The following is a 17,307-nucleotide window of genomic DNA, read 5'->3' on the forward strand; positions in this document are numbered from 1 at the left end:
CTGCTATAGGATTTTAATAGTACTCAGTGAGTATTCTGCTTACTGAGAATATCTTGATATGAAAGGTATCCGACATAGAACTCGCACCTATAAATGTTGAAAGAATGACCATCCCTCTAGTGCAGATGGACTGCTTGCTATAGCTAAAGGAACCAGGTGAAGGCACTGTTTTTTCCTTTTGCTCTTTCCTAGAATTGAAGATGTGTGGCTACAATGGCTCCATCCCTTCTGTGGAGTCATTACACCAAGAAGTCTCGGTCTTGGTCCCTGACCCCACAGTGAGCTGCTTAGATGACCCTTCACATCTTCCTGATCAACTGGAAGACACTCCAATCCTCAGTGAAGTCTCTCTGGAGCCCTTTAACACCCTGGCACCAGGTAGGCTTGGAGGCTGGCTCTCTTCAACTTAACCATGCAGAAGGATAGCCAGCTTCTGTCACCTGGAATAGATAGTAAACCAGGGAAAGGATTTGGGAATCTGGGGCATTGAGACCTCCAGATACTCCTGTGGCAGACCACGGTCTCATGCCGCTAGCCTGACTCGGCCAACTGCACTCTGAGCTGAATTGGTTCATTTCCCAGGTTCTCTCCCAATGTTCCTTTTGGCCATGAGCCCTGGGCTTTAATAATTCACTGGATAGAGACTTATTACCACACAGTTGGGCTGTTTGGGTTCCTACTAAGTAGAAAGACATTTGCCAGTGAACAATTACCTTTTGCCCCACTGAAATATTAAGAAAGGCCTATTTTGTGATAGATGCTAGAATTTTTTGTGTTGGTCTGGGGGTTGTTATAGGGCCCATGCTTTTCCCTTCATTTCCACTTCAAGCTTTTATGATCCCTATAGCCTGGTGACTTTACTCTTTCATAAAAGAGGGCTACAAAATTTCCCTAATTTATTATTAGAATTTTATACTGTGGGGACTAGAATTAGATATATTTAGACAAGTATTTCTTAAATCTTGCTTTCTGATTTTTTCGCCCCCTGAAGAGCCAGTAAGTGGAGGACTCTATGGTATAGATGATACGGAACTGATGGATGCAGAGGACAAGCTGCCTCTTGAGGACAGCCCTGTGATCTCTGCCCTTGATTGTCCTTCCCTCAATAATGCCACTCACTTCAGTCTTCTGGCAGATGACAGTCAAACTTCAGCCTCTATTTTTGCCAGCCCCACCTCTCCACCCGTCCTTGGGGAGTCTGTCCTACAAGGTAAGTGAGGAGAGGTAGGACAAAGAAAGTCCTTGACCTGGGAAAAAGTGAGAGCACACTGTTGTCCCATAGTTAGGCCTTAGGGGTGGGATATCTGTGAAAGCATCTTGCTGGGATCTGAGGGGGCTTTGGGATAGTGTGTGGTGGGAATTAGAAGGCACAAGCTGCTCCACTCTCACTGCCCTGTGCCCAAAAGGACGTGTGAGGTTTGGAGTTTGCAGGAAAAAGGAGGCCAGAGGCCTTACTGGCTCCAGGTAAAAGGTAATTCTTCACACAGTGACAGCAGCAGCAGCTTTGCCCTTTAACCTTCATGAATGGGTAGGACAGCCAGAGGCTAATTCTCTTTTACCAACTCTCAGGACAAGCCCTTGAAGTAGCCCTGTTTATCTTAGTCCAGGTTTGACTGAGTAGATTCTCTTGCTTTATATGACACCATTTTTCCTTTACCTTGTCCCTTTGGCTTCTAGATAACGGCTTTGACCTGAATAATGGTAGTGATGCAGAACAAGAAATGGAGACTCAGGTGGCTTCAGACTTCCCACCACCTCTGACCCAGCCAGCCCCTGACCATTCATCCACTATTCAGCTACATCCAACAACCTCACCAGCAGTCTCACCAACAGCCTCCCCAGCAATCTCCCTGGCAGTTTGTCCAACAGCCTCCCCAGCTATCTCTCCAGAAGTCTCCCCAGCAGCCTCCCCGGAAATCTCCCCTGCAGCCTTCCCAACAGTCTCTCCAGCTTCCTCACCAGCCTTCCCACCAATCTCCTCAGAAGTTTCCTTGCCGGCCTCACCAGTGACCCCCCCGAAAGCATCCACCGAAGCTTCCCCTGCAGCTGTCTTCCCAACAGCCTCCCCAGCAAATAAGGATGTCAGCAGCTTCCCTGAAACCACCGCTGACTTGGAAGAGGTCACTGGAGAAGGAGTCCCTACTTCTGGTGGTGGTGAGTGTCTAGATTCTGTTCCATCCCTAGCTGGTTCCAGGAAAAGTTTCTGTTTATGGGGTATTGCGCCCTTCCCTGCTGTCCTGTTGTTTCATTATTTTGCTGAATTCTTATTTCAGTATTCCCTATTTTTCTCCCAAGGTGATGTTCTAAGGAGACGAATTGCTACCCCAGAAGAAGTTCGTCTTCCCCTCCAACATGGGTAAATGCTCTAGTTTGCTACATGTGTTGACTTTGACAAATTTAATGAATGACTCTAGGAAGAAGGGAAGGGAGCTCCTCATCTGGGATGGGGAGGAATGAGCTAGACAAGAGTGGATTAAAGTACAGTTGTCGACAATGATAACGTTTCTCATGAGGTTCCTAGGCTTTCCTTCCTCTCTCAGGGTCTGCCTCTCCTCATCTATTCTTTCCTCATCTTATGGCCACTCAGTTTTTTACTCAGAGGGCTACAGCTATTATATTTCCAAACCCAGGTGGTGACCCTAGGGCTCAGATATTCAAATTAGCTGACTTGTCCTATATGCTGAGAATGGCTAGCAGTGAATGACGTGTGGCTTAGTCCCAATGAATTGGCTTCTTTTTTAAATGTTCTTCAGAGAGGTAAGGGCAAGAACAGTACGTGACCAAAATAAACAAGTCAGTTGACACCAAGGGCCTTGTAAGAATCAGTGCCTTCCTGATCTTTTCCACCCCTGCCCCTCTAGGCTACTCGTGGTCACCAAGTCTGAGTTTTGCTTAAAGTTTTGAGAGAAAGATAAGGCTTAGGCTTAGAATAATCTGTTGCTCAGAACACAGAGTTCTTGACTAAACCATGGCCTTCGGAGTCATTTCACGGAGTCAGCAGTGAGTTTACTCTTCCTCTTGCCTCCCCCCATCCTCTGTAGTTTCTGCCTTTATTCCCTTAGGTCTTTACCCTCTTTATTGGAAACCCAGTAATTTCCCTGAATGGCATCAGTGATGGGGGGTTTCTGGCTGCTTGTATCACTGGCTTTGTAAAAGGAGGAGTGGAGGCCTTTCTGGGCTTGTACAGTTTGGCCTACTACTTTCCCCTGAGGCCCTGAGGGGTTAGTAGCACTCAGGCCTGCCATCTAGCCAAGCTTGTATCTCAGGCTGTGTTTGCATCTACATGAAGTTCTAGTGAGAGAGAAGTGGGGAGGATCATTGCTCAGTGGGCTTGACTCCTGGGTGGCTTGAGACTGGATAGGGGTGTGACCTGGCGGCAGGGCCCGTGTGCTTCTCTGGCAGGTGGCGGAGAGAGGTGCGAATCAAGAAGGGCAGCCACAGATGGCAGGGGGAGACCTGGTATTATGGCCCCTGTGGGAAGAGGATGAAACAGTTCCCGGAAGTGATCAAGGTAATGCAGCTTTCATGGGCTTTTAAGGGAAGTACAGATTCCTTTCTTGGGTCCAGTGGCAACAGGCTGCCATTGTCTGCTTTGGGGACTGTTCCTTTGCTATTGCTGGCCAAAAATTTTGGTAGGGCTATGATTTCATTAGTGCCATTTTTCTTTGTTTGTTTTGTTATTTGTTTTTTTAACTATATTTTTATTGCTTTTAGAGAGGGAGAGAGAGAGAGAGAGAAACATCAGTGATGAGAGAGAATCATTGATCGGCTGCCTCCTGCACACCCCACACTGGGGATCAAGCCTGCAACCCGGGCATGTGCCCTGACCGGGAATCGAATCATGACCTCCCGGTTCATAGGTTGACGCTCAACCCCTAAGCCACGCTGGCCGGGCATTAATGCCACTTTATCTCTTCCTTTTAGTACCTGAACCGCAACGTGGTACACAGTGTCCGCCGTGAGCACTTCAGCTTCAGTCCCCGTATGCCTGTTGGAGATTTCTTTGAAGAGAGAGACACACCGGAGGTACAGACCCAAGGGTTAAATATACTTTTGTCCCTGAGAAAGGGTTGGTAGATAAGCTGCAGCTTTCTTTTTGTGGGGTTAGGAGGTTCTGGGGCATTGAATGGTTCACAGTGCCAGAAGGCTTGCACTGACTCCCTCCCATTGTAACAGTGTTCCTCATTCTCTTAGGGCTTGCGGTGGATACAACTGTCAGCAGAGGAGATCCCATCTAGGATTCAGGCAATTACTGGGAAACGGGGCCGGCCTCGAAACACTGAGAATGCCAAGACCAAGGAAGTTCCCAAGGTGAAACGGGGCCGAGGTCGGCCTCCCAAGGTCAAAATCACTGAGCTATTGAATAAGACAGACAACCGCCCCACAAAGAAACTGGAGGCCCAAGGTACAGTGCTGTTCCTCTTTTTTCTCTTCCAATTACAGTTGACAATCTATATTTTTAATATATTTTTATTGATTTCAGAGAGGAATGGAGAGGGAGAGATAGAAACATCAATGATGAAAGAGAATCATTGATTGGCTGCTTCCTGCACACCCCACACTGGGGATCAAGCCCACAACCCCGGCATGTGCCCTTGACCGGAAATCGAACCCAGGACCCTTCACTCTGCAGGCCAGTGCTCTATCCACTGAGCCAAACCAGCTAGGGCTCAATATTCTTTTTGTTAAGTTTCAAGTGTCCAGCATAGTGGTTAGACAATTATATAATTTATGAAATGATTCTCCCGATAATCCTAGTACCCACCTGGCATTGTACATACTTACTACAATGTTATTGACTTGTTGTATTGGCTGTTGTCATTTTTTAATTTGACAATCTTAGGGGAAAGAGGTCAGTGCCCCTGATTAAATAGTCAGGTATTGCATGTTTTAAAATTTCTTACAGCACACCAGTTGAAAATAGCTGCTCTTTGCTATACTTTACGTCCAAGTAAATATTTGGTAACTGTTAGAGGTGTTTCTTACTTTGAGATTCTGCTTGCTCTATGAGGTTTCTGAAATCTTGATGAATTTCTAATGGCTGAGTTTCCCAACATGACTAACATTGTCGGACAGAATGCATCTGAATCCCCCTCCTCTTCCCTGGAAAGCAGCATCAGGGTCCCAGCTCTTTTGTACTTTTTTAACGGCTAGTTTCTTCTTGAGTTGCTCTTACCTAGTGGAGCCTTGTGCAGTCCCCATATGTTATGAGAGAAGAGGGCTTTCATGTCCTTTTTACCATCTTTTCAGCTTCTTAATTATCTTACTGGTTTGGGTGATATACTCTTACTTCACTCATTGCCGCCATCATGGAGGTTCAGAATTCATAAGATAATTTACACTGTTTCAGTGTGATAGACAGGTAGAAAATGTCTAATATTTTAATAAATATTAACATTTACCCTGATATAGTATGAAAAATTTGAAAAATTTTGGAGTCTTCTGACTCCTAATTCAAAGTACCAGCTCTGCCAGTTTCTGACTGTGTGACCTAGAGCCAGTCACTTATACTTTAATAGAAGCCTATAGTGGTTCATCTGCAGATAGTATCTGTCTAACCTACAGGATTGTTGCACAAATGTGGCAGTGTTTCTATGCCAGAATAGGATAGGTACTATCATATCAGAAACATTCATTCTAAAACACTGCTGTTTGCAGAATCACATTTAATATTCAGTTTTCCAAAGGGGAAGAAATTCAGATCTTTCTATGGAGCAAGACATAGGAACTGAGCATAAACAACAGCTCTGTCACTATTGATCTGATTGCACTGAGATGTCCATTACTCGGGCCCTTCTTTCCTGGTTAATCATTACTTCCAAGTCTGGAGACCATGTCTTTTCCTGGCAATTTGATTTTCTGTTTCCATTCTCCGCTCTAAAATCATAGTCTGTGAGTTGCTGCCATTGTCAAATAGTGTGGGAGATGGTTCGGCTACGAGGCTACTCTGCCATCGTGGCCTTTAGGACACCTTCTTAAGCAACGCAGTCTATTCCGGAGGCTGGTGTTTCTGGGCCAAAGATACCATTTGAGTTCTTTGTTCTACTCCCATAGCAGGTTCCTCTTCTACATTGGCCCTCCAATCCCAACATTTTATTTTGTATACTTAAAAAAACAACAACAAAAATCCCTTACCGGTGTGCCTCAGTTGGTTGGTGCATTTTTCATGCACCAAAAGATTGCCGGTTCAATTCCCGGTCGGCACATGCCTGTGTTGTGGGCTCCATCCCTAGTAGGGGTGCGCAGGAGGCAGCCGATCAATGCTTTGCTCTCATGTCAGTGTTCCCCCCCTCATTCTCCTCTCTCCCGTCCTCTCTCTCTAAAAATAAATTTTTAAATCTCTTAAAAATAAAGAAATAAAATAGATCTTTTTTTAAAAAAAATACTTCTAGATTCTCCAGGGAGTTGCTTGGGAAGCCAGCTTTGTAATATGCATATATTGCTCTGAATGCTGGAGATTGGTTTGCCTGCTTTACGCTTTATTTTTCTGTCTGTGCTCACAGAAACACTGAATGAGGACGATAAAGCAAAGATGAATAAAATCAAGAAGAAGATGAAGCAGAAGGTACAACGTGGAGAGTGTCAGACTACTACCCAAGGGCAGGTGAGGGACATCAGAGATTACACAGTGGGTTAACATTTCCTATTAACCAGTTATTTCCTACATCTGGCAACCTCCATGTAGCCAGCATACCTTGATTACGTGGAATTTTGAGGGGCTTGACTTAGAGAATTGGGCTTGTTCAAGATGAATGTGGGCATCTCCAGGGTGAGAGAAAGAATCCATTTCCAACCCCTTATCCCATCTCTCACCTCTCCTCCCCAGCATCCTTGTCTTTTTGGAATCCTAGCCCAAGCAGAGATGCTTTCAGAGTTTGAGGAGAAATGACTTCCCTTATGGTTTACAGGCCAGAAACAAGCGGAAACAAGAGACCAAGAGCTTAAAGCAGAAGGAAGCTAAGAAGAAATCCAAGGTAGGTGCATGTACACACAAGTATAACTTTGAAGTCACCAAACTGATTTTGTAAGACATATGTGAGTTGGTCTTTTTTTATAGTTGTTTCTGAGCTCTGGGGTGGGAGGCAGGGGAATAGGGAAGGGTGGTGACTGGAATTTTTATGGCACTGTTAATTCCTCTCTCCTTTGTGTGGATAGGCTGAGAAGGTAAAGACAAAGCAGGAAAAACTGAAGGAAAAGGTTAAGAGGGAGAAGAAGGAGAAGGTAAAAACGAAGGAAAAGGAGGAGCTGGCCAAAGCCAAACCAGCCTGTAAAGCAGATAAAACACAGGTCACGCAGAGGTGCTTGGAGGAGCGGCAGAGGCAGCAGATGATCTTGGAGGAGATGAAGAAGCCCACAGAGGATATGTGTCTGACTGACCACCAGGTAGTGAGGGGTCCTGGGTCCTGGAGGGGCCAGTTGTGAAGACACTTGGATTAAGGAAGACAGACTGTGGCCTTCCAGCCTTTGACAGAACCCCCTACCGCTTTTATCCTTACAGCCTCTGCCTGACTTCTCACACATCCCTGGTCTGATCCTGCCTAGCGAGACCTTCTCAGACTGCCTGACCATTGTGGAGTTCCTGCACAGCTTCGGCAAGGTGCTGGGCTTTGACCCTGCCAAAGATGTACCTAGTTTAGGGGTCCTGCAAGAGGGACTCCTGTATCAAGGCGACAGTGTGGGCGAGGTGCAAGATCTGCTGGTGCGGCTCCTGAAGGCTGCACTCTATGATCCTGGCTTGCCCTCCCACTGTCAGGTGAGATGCTTTCCAAGGCAGGCTGGGAGGCCTGGGATCCAATGCTTTTTCTCAGGTTTGCTCTCTCTTTAAGTTAAGCATATGAAAGCACCTCCCTTAAGTGATTGGGACAAATGAAGAGAGAGATAATTTGTTTTCCTTGTATTTTTTCCTTCTGTTTCATTTTTCTTCTTGACCTCCCTCTGCTTATATTGTTCATCTTTTACTGCTTTTCTTTTGCACCTTTCCTTTGTCCTCTCTCATCTTGTCCTAGCAACTTTCATTCTTTTCCTATCTTAACCCCAGTTCTCTCCTATATTTTCCTCTTCCAGATTCATGCAACTTGAGTTGTTCCTCTTTCTCTTAACTTCCATTATGTTCTCCTCCAAACAGTCCTTAAAGATCTTGGGGGAAAAGCTGTCGGAGATCCCACTGACGAGAGACAATGTATCTGAGATCCTGCGCTGCTTCCTCATGGCATATGGAGTGGAGCCAGTCCTCTGTGAGCGCCTACGCACCCAGCCTTTTCAGGCCCAGCCACCCCAACAGAAAGCTGCTGTCCTGGCCTTCCTTGTACATGAGCTCAATGGCTCCACCCTCATCATCAAGTGAGGAGCAGGGGTGGGGATGGTGATTGTATGCCTGGGTCAGAATCAGACAGGGAGGGGTTCAGCCATCTAGAGTCCTAGGTGATGTGTATCCACTGCCAGGCTCTGAAGGTGCTAGAGTGACCTGGGACCGAATCTTAGCGCCTTCCTCAGAGAACCTAAGACTTCCTCTGCCATTTGTTCAATCTAGGCTTTAGGCTGCAGCCCCTTTTCCCTTGAACTTCCCTTTTTTGTGTGTGCCACCAGGTTACCTCAAAATCCCATTCCCTTTTCTCTTGCAGTGAGATTGACAAGACTCTGGAGAGTATGTCCAACTACAGGAAAAACAAGTGGATTGTTGAAGGCCGACTCCGGAGGTAGGGAAAGGACAGAGGGTAGGGTCCAGAGGGAGAAAGGGGGAAGCTTAGTCAGGGCTTTTGCCCAGATTTTGATGCTTCTTAGTCCCTCCCCTGAGGTTGGAACCTTACCCCAGGGCTCAGGATTCCAGGTATTCCTTTTGTGGTAATATCACATTCCTCACCATCATTTCCTTTAATCTTGATTTCAAGACTGAAAACTGCTCTGGCCAAGCGAACTGGGCGGACTGAAGTAGAGATGCAGGGGCTAGAGGAAGGCCTAGGGCGGAGGCGCAGCTCTCGGATCATGGAGGAGACTAGTGGCATGGAAGAGGAAGAAGAGGAGGAGAGTACAGCAGCTGTCCATGGCCGTCGGGGTCGAAGAGATGGAGAGGTACTAGCCTCAGACCAAGGAATATTGGAGTTGGGAAATGGAATATAGTTGACTCTTAAACAACATGGGTGTGCACTGTGCGGGTCCACTTACACGCAGATGTCTAAAAATAAATATACAGCCCTAGCCGGTTTGGCTAAGTGGATAGAGCATCAGCCAGTGGACCAAGGGGTCACGGGTTTGATTCTAGTCAAGGGCACGTATCTTGGTTGCAAGCTCCTCCCTGGCCCAGGCCCTGGTCAGGGCTTGTGCAGAAAACAACCCATTGATGGCTTTCCCTCACGTCAATGTTTCTCTCTGTCTTTTCCTCTCTTCCTCTCTCCCTAAAAATCAATGGAAAAATATCCTCGGGTGAGGAGTAACAAAAATAACAATAATAATAATAAAAAAAATAAACATACAGTCAGTCCTCCATATACATAGGTTATATCTATGGATTCAATCAACTTTGGATTGAAAACTACATATTTTCAGTCCACAGTTTGGAGTCTGAGTGTGTGCATTATTTTACATGAGAGACTTGAGCATCTGTGGATTTTGATGTCTGTAGGGCGTCCTGAAACCAATCCCCTGCAGATACCAAGGAACAATTGTAGTTTAGTTTTAGGGGAGTAGAAAATTATTTTTGAATTTTTTACTGTGGGGAAGGAGGGTGTCAGCATTTTTTTGTTGTTGTTAATCCTCATCTGAGGATATTTTTCCATTGATTTTTAGAGAGAGTGGAAGGGACAAGGAGAGACAGAGAGAGGGAGTCACATCAGTTGGTTGCTTCCCGCACGAGCCCTGACAAGGGCCAGATACATGCAACCGAGGTACATGGCCTTGACCGGAATCGAACCAGGGACCCTTCAGTCCGTGGGCTGATGCTCTGTCCTCTGAGCCAAACCGGCTAGGTCTGGGTGTCAGCATTTTTAACTTGTCATTATTCAAGGGTTAAATGCATTTCTCTTTCTTAAATCTGATCATTCCTTTTCTCTTGTCCCCTTGTTTCTTCTCCAGGTTGATGTCACAGCATCTAGCATTCCAGAGCTAGAACGCCAGATAGAAAAACTCAGCAAGGTATTATGCTTCTAACCTCCCAGGAGCTGGAGATACAGGCTGGGCGAGAATTGATCACCTTATGAGTTGGGCCCAGATGGTATCAATTTTATAGGGAAGCTGAGAACTAGTGCTCTTCTCTTATATACTGAATGAAATCACCACTGTCACTCTGGAAATATGTTTTTTATTCATCTTCCTTTTCCATTGTCTACCCAGCGTCAGCTCTTCTTTCGAAAAAAGCTGCTTCACTCATCCCAGATGCTTCGGGCATTTTCCTTGGGTCAGGACCGCTACAGACGCAACTACTGGGTGTTGCCCTATTTGGCTGGTATCTTTGTGGAAGGAACAGAGGGGAGCTTAGGTAGGTGTGTCATGGGAGCCTGAATTGAGACCTATTGAACAAAAGTTCAGTAATTCCTTTTCCTTTGCCTAGTCACTTAGGTGTCTTTCATTGTATGAGAATCAGTATTCCATAAGAGCATAGGCTGTAGAGGAAGACCGCTTGTGTACCTGCTCTGCCATTTACCAGCTGTATACTTTAGTTTCCTAATTTATCAAATGGAGATAATAGTATATATATTTCATAGGAGTATTGAGAGGTTTAAAATTAGTTAATGTTCTTAGAATAGAACTTGGCACATAGTTGGTTCTTCATAAATGTTAGCTTACAGTTATACTGCTGCTGATTACTTGGGAGAATAGTATTTCCTTCCCAGATACTGTGTTCATTGGCATATAAGTCCCAGTAGAATCTCATTAAGACCAAGAGTAAAAGAAAGTGTATATCCTGCATCTATACACCCTTTTTCTCTCTTCTTATGTGTCGGTGTATGTCTTAAGCTCTTCACTTTTCTTTGCAGTTCCTGAGGATATGATAAAGCAGGAAACTGACTCCTTAAAAGTGGCTTCCCACGCAGCACCAAGCCCCGCCCCCTTTTCTCTGAAGAGGGAATTAGCTGGCTCCAGCACCTCTGCCAGTTCTCCTGCCCGGGCCCGAGGCCGACCTCGGAAAACCAAGCCTGAGTCTATGCAACCTAGGCACCTTAAGTCTCCTGTCAGCTGTCAGGCCTCAGAAGAGCCCCAAGTCCAACTTCAGCCCGAGACTCAACCCTACCCTCCGCTTCAGGCTTATGCCCAACCCCAGCTTCAGTCCCAGCCTGTAACCCATAATGGATTCCTGGAGCCAGAAGGCTCGCTTTTGTCTCTGGGTCAGAGCCAGCATGACCTCAGCCAGTCAGCCTTCCTGTCTTGGCTGAGCCAGACTCAGAGCCACGGCTCCCTGCTGAGCAGCTCAGTCCTCACACCTGATAGCAGCCCTGGAAAACTGGACCCGACGCCATCACAGCCTCTGGAGGAGCCAGAGCCTGAAGAGGCAGAATCCAGCGTTGAGTCCCAAGCCCCCTGGTGTGACCTCTCGGCCCAGATGCTCTGCAACGCTGCCCCCACCCCACCCCCTGCGGCTTCTGAGGACCAGTCCACGCCCTCCCCTCAGCCACCTGTCTCCTCCAAGCCAGTAAGTAGCCAGGATTAGTGGTGTGCACCTGACCTCCTCTTGCCACAGGCTCCATTGCCTGGCTGTGGACTGTTGCTAAGATTGGGGGAAGGAATAGGTAGCCATTAGGGTCCTATAAACATGAAAAACCCTCATCCCCTATGTTTCATCTCATGCACAGGTGAATAGGCCCAGTGCGGCCAGCCCCTGTTCTCCAGTGCAGCGCTCTTCCACCCCCTTGCCTGGGGTGGCTCCTAAAAGGCGAACAGGAGACCCTGGCGAAACATCACAGAGTCCCAAAGGGCTGGGACAACCAAAACGGAGAGGGAGACCTCCCAGCAAGTTCTTCAAACAGATGGAGCAGCGTTACCTAAACCAGCTGACAGCCCAGCCTGTTCCTCCTGGTGAGCGACCTTGGGGTGCAATGGGGTAATAGTACAGGTAGGAGTGGCATCAGATGTGGGCTGTGTGATTCATGCTGGTGCCCACCCACCCCAAATACATCAATTCTGTCCACAGAGATGTGCTCAGGCTGGTGGTGGATCCGAGATCCTGAGACATTGGATGCCACGCTCAAGGCCCTGCACCCACGAGGCATCCGAGAGAAGGCCCTTCACAAACACCTCAATAAGCACAGGGACTTCTTGAAGGAAGTCTGCCTGCGGCCCTTAACTGGTAAGATGCTTGGACCCAGCCTGAGCTTCAGAGCCTAAGTAAATGCTGAATTGCTGCTTTGTACAATGGCCTGGTGGCCTTTCACTCTGTGCTCTGTCTTCTCAGATTCCATCTTTGAGCCCAGTCAGTTACCTGCTTTTCAAGAAGGGGTTATGAGCTGGTCCCCCAAAGAGAAGACGTATGAGACAGACCTGGCTGTGCTTCAGTGGGTAGAGGAGCTGGAACAGCGGGTCATCCTGTCTGACCTGCAGATTCGGGTACACAGGCTGGCACTGGGCAGGGGGTTGTTGAAGGGTGTTACTCTCTTGGGGAAAATATGTGGGTCTCTCCTTCACAAGTGATCTCCTGTGACCATAGTGGGTCACATTTTTCTTTATGCTTAATTTTCTTTACAATGAGGAGTTCTATCCCTCTCTCCCACCTGCAGGGCTGGGCATGTCCTAGCCCAGACTCTGTTCGCGAAGACTTGGCCTACTGTGAGCACCTACCTGACTCCCAGGAGGATATCACCTGGAGAGGTCGAGGCAGGGAAGGACTCGCCCCCCAGCGTAAAACTACCAACCCTCTGGACCTGGCTGTGATGCGACTGGCTGCCCTGGAGCAGAATGTGGAGCGGCGGTACCTACGGGAGCCCCTCTGGCCAGCTCATGAGGTTGTGCTAGAGAAGGCCCTGCTCAGCACACCCAGTGCTGCCCCTCAGTGCACCACTGCAGAGATGTGAGTGTCCCCTCTCCCCTCCCAATTCTTGGTCTTGGGAAGAAGTTTAATGGATTCTACTCATCCAAAGATCACCACTTTCTCCCTCCAGATCATATGAGATCACTCCTCGCATTCGGACCTGGCGCCAGACACTGGAGCGGTGTCGGAGTGCAGCCCAGGTGTGCTTGTGCCTGGGCCAGCTGGAGAGGTCCATTGCCTGGGAGAAGTCCGTCAACAAAGTGGTAAGAGGCTGGGAGAGCCTGGGAACGCTGGGGAGCCAATCAGCGCAAGTGGGTGGGGTCACTGCAGAAGGAGGCTCACCCTGCCTTCTCACAACCTTGGTCTAGACCTGTCTAGTGTGCCGGAAAGGTGACAACGATGAGTTTCTTTTGCTCTGTGATGGGTGTGACCGTGGCTGCCACATATACTGCCATCGGCCCAAGATGGAAACTGTTCCAGAGGGAGATTGGTTCTGTGCTGTCTGTTTGGCCCAGGTAAGCCTTCTGCTCTCTCATTCCCACTCCTAAGCAGAAGTCAGAGATTTTCTTTCTCATCCTATTGACTACCAACCCTACAAATACCATTTTCCCCACGCCTCAGTCTGTCGTTGGAAAGATCTTCCAACTACGTGCTAGGAGACCTTGGGTTCCTGAGTGCTGTTCCTCCTTTGGACAAGTCACAGATTTTATAGCCTCACTTGCTTTCTTCTGTGAAATGGGAGTGATTATACTTTCCCCTTTGCCTACTATATTGGGTTACGTGAATAAATTCACATGCTGCCGTATGTGTGAAAGTATTTGGAAGCTGATCACACTTAGACATGTAGGAATTGTAATGAACTGGAGGGCACGCCAAGTACATCTTCAGATGTTGCTGATCTCATCTTTTTCTACCTGTAGCAGGTAGAAGGAGAATTCACTCAGAAGCCTGGCTTCCCAAAACGAGGCCAGAAGCGGAAAAGTACTTACGTGCTGAACTTCCCAGAGGGTGATGGCCGCCAACGCCGTGTACTGTCGAGGGGCCGAGAAAGCCCAGCAGTGCCTCGGTACTCGGAGGAAGGGCTGTCACCATCGAAGCGGCGGCGGCTCTCCATGCGGAACCATCACAGTGATCTCACATTTTGCGAGTGAGTTGGGTGATTCTGTGGACAATCGGCTCTACCTTTGCCAGAGGAAAAGGCGGGGAGGGTCAGTGTATCTGCTTCCTGAGATGCAGCCATCACTGTCCCTTTAATGGTAGGATTATCCTGATGGAGATGGAGTCCCATGATGCAGCCTGGCCTTTTCTGGAGCCCGTGAACCCACGTTTGGTGAGTGGGTACCGGCGCATTATCAAAAACCCTATGGATTTCTCCACCATGCGGGAGCGGCTGCTCCGAGGAGGGTGAGTAGACATCAGCACCTCTCCCGACTCCTCTGGTACTGCTCCGCCTCCTGCCCAACTCACAGCTTGGCCTCCCCCTGCCCAGGTACACCAGCTCAGAGGAGTTTGCGGCTGATGCGCTTCTGGTCTTTGACAACTGCCAGACCTTCAATGAGGATGACTCTGAAGTGGGAAAGGCTGGGCACATCATGCGACGCTTCTTTGAGAGCCGCTGGGAGGAGTTTTATCAGGGAAAACAGGCCAATCTGTGAGGCAAAGGTGGTGGGGAGTCACCTGTGGCATCTCCCCGCACCCTCCAAACAAAAACCTGCCATTCTCACCTGCTGATGCTGCCCTGGGGCTCGGCTCAAATCTGATATATACATATATATCTGCTATTTGACTCTACCTTTGGCAGCACCCTACATCCTCTTATCCCTACACCCCTTCTCCCTTTCCTCCTCTTGCTCCTCAAATAAGAGGGGCAGAAATGAGGTCCTTCTGGACTGAAAGCCAAAAAAAGAAAGAAAAAAATAATTTTCCTTTCTGTTTTATTTCCTAATTAAAAATGAGGAGGAGGAAAGAAGTCCCTACTTCCTCCCCCAGATCCCTCTCCTTCCCTGTACATGCCCCAGCATTCTGGGGCTGTTTAACAATAGCAATAGTTCTAGTGAATGTGTGAAACCGAGAAACACTCTGTACTGTGTGTGGACCCGCAGTGACGGCCAGTAAAGTGGACTTAATTCCCAAGTGTGTCGAGCCGGACACCGGGCCCTGAACATGCTGCTTCCATGTTCAGTCCCTCCCTTGCTTCTCACTTTCTCTCAGTTTTTCACCTTCCCTCCCCTCCCCCCTTTCAGATTTTCTGTCATCCAATAATGTAAAACTATCGTGTACGGGTTCCTTCATTCTTTTCCAAATCTTTTTTCCCTTCAGAGGAAAAACGAAGTTCAGAGGTCCCTGTCTTTCTGTCCTCATCTTCTGCCAATAGCTATCCCCTCTCATGTGTTGGGTACTCCTCACATGCTGAGTTTCTAGCCTCTTCTGAAACTCAGTAGCTGGGAGAGGACAGGGAGGCACCCTGGACCCTGGGCCTTGCAGCCTCCTTCCCCACCTATTACCCAAACCTCCCTCTTGGGAACTCCTCAGGGACAACTACTGCTGAGTTTGGGCGCACCCCAAGATGGAGGCCAGGTAGCAACCTACTGGCCTGAGGTGTGTGTGTGTGTGTGTGTGTGTGTGTGTGTGTGTGTGTGTGTAAGAGAGAACACTGTTAATTGTGCCCCTGTATTGTTTGAAGGCATCCATTCAATTTCCTCAACTCTCTGTTTTTAGTCCCATCTTTCCCATTGTTCAAACCATCATATTTTTGTCTTTGGGAAACCACAGGAACAGTTTTTCTGGGTACAAGGCTGTGGCTCTTCTCTCTCCCAGTCATTTCTGTTCCAGCCTCTAAACTGTGCAATCTTTCAACAGGAACTCCCTCTCCTTTCAGTAGTGTTGAGTCTTAGCTTTTGCAGGGAGAGGGGTAGAACTGGATTTTTCCTAATCCCATGAGCTTCTGGGGGTTTAGTTGTGCTTTCCTTCCCTTATCTACTTCCTACCCCAGGACCCTTCCCTGCAGCAGAGAACCTGGAGCACAAAGAGTAGGAGGAGGGGTTTTGGGTCCACCACTGCCCTACATGTGACTGTGTTCAAGTTAAGTCCCAACGTGTGAGAGGAAAGCTGCTAACTCCCAGCTATAGCCATGGGGCCCAGCCCCCTGCTTTCCTGCTCAGCAGAGCCCCTCCCACCAGAAATTACGGGTACTTGCACTGGGGAGGTGGCTGCTGGCTGGCCCAAGCAGAGAGCTAAGGCACCCAGGAAATGTTCCATTGGGGGAGGGTGCCAGTGAGGTGGAGCATTCCTTGTACTTCTGGCAGCACTGAATAGCCACGGGGTGGGGGGCAGCGTAGGTCCTGGGGCAGCCCTTTCTTACTCCTTTATGCCCCTTCTCCCCCATAGCCTATTTCTAAAGTCGCCTTTTCTGTCAGATAAACCTCAAAACTTTTAATTTTATTCGAGATTTTTTTTTGCTTTTAAATAAGAGGTGGATTGAAGAATATTTGAATTGACTTTATATTATGCATAAATATTTATATTTTATCTAAATAACTGCGCTGTAACAAACTTTGTGTTAGTCAAACGTTTGAAACTGTTATAGTTGGGGCTCTTCTCTTCTCCCCATAGCAGTTTTCCCCTGGTGTAAAATGCCCTAAAGGAATTTTATTGTTGGAGGCAAGGTAGACAGGGGAGTGAAATCTCAGTTGTTCCTACTTTGTGTTCCTCTCCCAGCTCCATCTCTCTCCCTAGGGACCAGGCACTCTTAAGGTGGGGTGGAGTCCCAGCCCAATTTGCAGTGGGGGCTGGGGAGGTGGTGGAGTAGGGCGTGATCAAAGGGGCCATTTCTCACTTTTCTTTCCTCCTCTTCACTGCCCCTTGAGCTAGGTGGATTTTCTCTTGATAAATAAGAGTATTTGGTAGGGAAGGCAGGTTAAAAAAAACACAAAAAAACTCACTCCCTACTCCTTTGTTTCCCCTCCCCCATCAGTCTGGTAACAGGAAGAAACCACACCATCAACACCAACAAGTTTCCACGTTCCTTTTACATCAAAAGGGACTTGACTTTTTATATAACCAAATGTGGTGTTTTAGTGACTTTTTGATAATGTACAGTTTTTTGTGAATTTAAATTTATTTCTTTCTATATTTTTAGGACCAACCTCATTTTTAATAAGGTTTAAAAAAAGAAAAAAAAGTCTAGAGAAAAAACTCCTGTTTTTGCCATGTGATGTTCCACAAGTGCAGCTGTAGAAAAGTGCTTGTCAGTTGAATAAAAACCACATTTGATAGAGATTCACAAGACTCTGTGTATTCATCTTCCCTTCAGCATCGGTTCTCACGTTTGCCTAGAGGGGAACACGAGGTGT

General features: G+C 47.6%; 1 protein-coding gene across 6 annotated transcripts in view; it reads left to right on the forward strand.

Moving 5' to 3' along the window:
• BAZ2A (bromodomain adjacent to zinc finger domain 2A) overlaps positions 1-17,233 on the forward strand; it is a 37,595-nt gene extending 20,362 nt beyond the window's left edge. For 5 of the 6 annotated variants that reach the window (XM_036301490.1, XM_036301488.1, XM_036301493.1 and 2 more), the window contains 26 exons: positions 193-378; positions 992-1,210; positions 1,678-2,154; positions 2,296-2,356; positions 3,403-3,511; positions 3,925-4,026; positions 4,195-4,405; positions 6,504-6,604; positions 6,909-6,974; positions 7,156-7,383; positions 7,499-7,753; positions 8,126-8,340; positions 8,622-8,696; positions 8,889-9,069; positions 10,069-10,128; positions 10,327-10,471; positions 10,971-11,623; positions 11,784-12,006; positions 12,122-12,277; positions 12,383-12,534; positions 12,705-12,994; positions 13,086-13,218; positions 13,324-13,470; positions 13,876-14,102; positions 14,216-14,359; positions 14,445-17,233. In XM_036301490.1, coding sequence (XP_036157383.1) covers positions 193-378; positions 992-1,210; positions 1,678-2,154; positions 2,296-2,356; positions 3,403-3,511; positions 3,925-4,026; positions 4,195-4,405; positions 6,504-6,604; positions 6,909-6,974; positions 7,156-7,383; positions 7,499-7,753; positions 8,126-8,340; positions 8,622-8,696; positions 8,889-9,069; positions 10,069-10,128; positions 10,327-10,471; positions 10,971-11,623; positions 11,784-12,006; positions 12,122-12,277; positions 12,383-12,534; positions 12,705-12,994; positions 13,086-13,218; positions 13,324-13,470; positions 13,876-14,102; positions 14,216-14,359; positions 14,445-14,610 — 4,982 coding nt within the window. In that variant the 3' untranslated portion in view covers positions 14,611-17,233. The remainder of the gene's footprint in view (positions 1-192; positions 379-991; positions 1,211-1,677; positions 2,155-2,295; positions 2,357-3,402; positions 3,512-3,924; positions 4,027-4,194; positions 4,406-6,503; positions 6,605-6,908; positions 6,975-7,155; positions 7,384-7,498; positions 7,754-8,125; positions 8,341-8,621; positions 8,697-8,888; positions 9,070-10,068; positions 10,129-10,326; positions 10,472-10,970; positions 11,624-11,783; positions 12,007-12,121; positions 12,278-12,382; positions 12,535-12,704; positions 12,995-13,085; positions 13,219-13,323; positions 13,471-13,875; positions 14,103-14,215; positions 14,360-14,444) is intronic. The other variant, XM_036301492.1, reaches the window with a different exon arrangement.
• The last annotated feature ends 74 nt before the right edge of the window (positions 17,234-17,307 follow it).

This window comes from Myotis myotis, unplaced genomic scaffold, assembly GCF_014108235.1.
Source record: "Myotis myotis isolate mMyoMyo1 unplaced genomic scaffold, mMyoMyo1.p scaffold_m19_p_3, whole genome shotgun sequence".
Taxonomy (NCBI): domain Eukaryota; kingdom Metazoa; phylum Chordata; class Mammalia; order Chiroptera; family Vespertilionidae; genus Myotis; species Myotis myotis.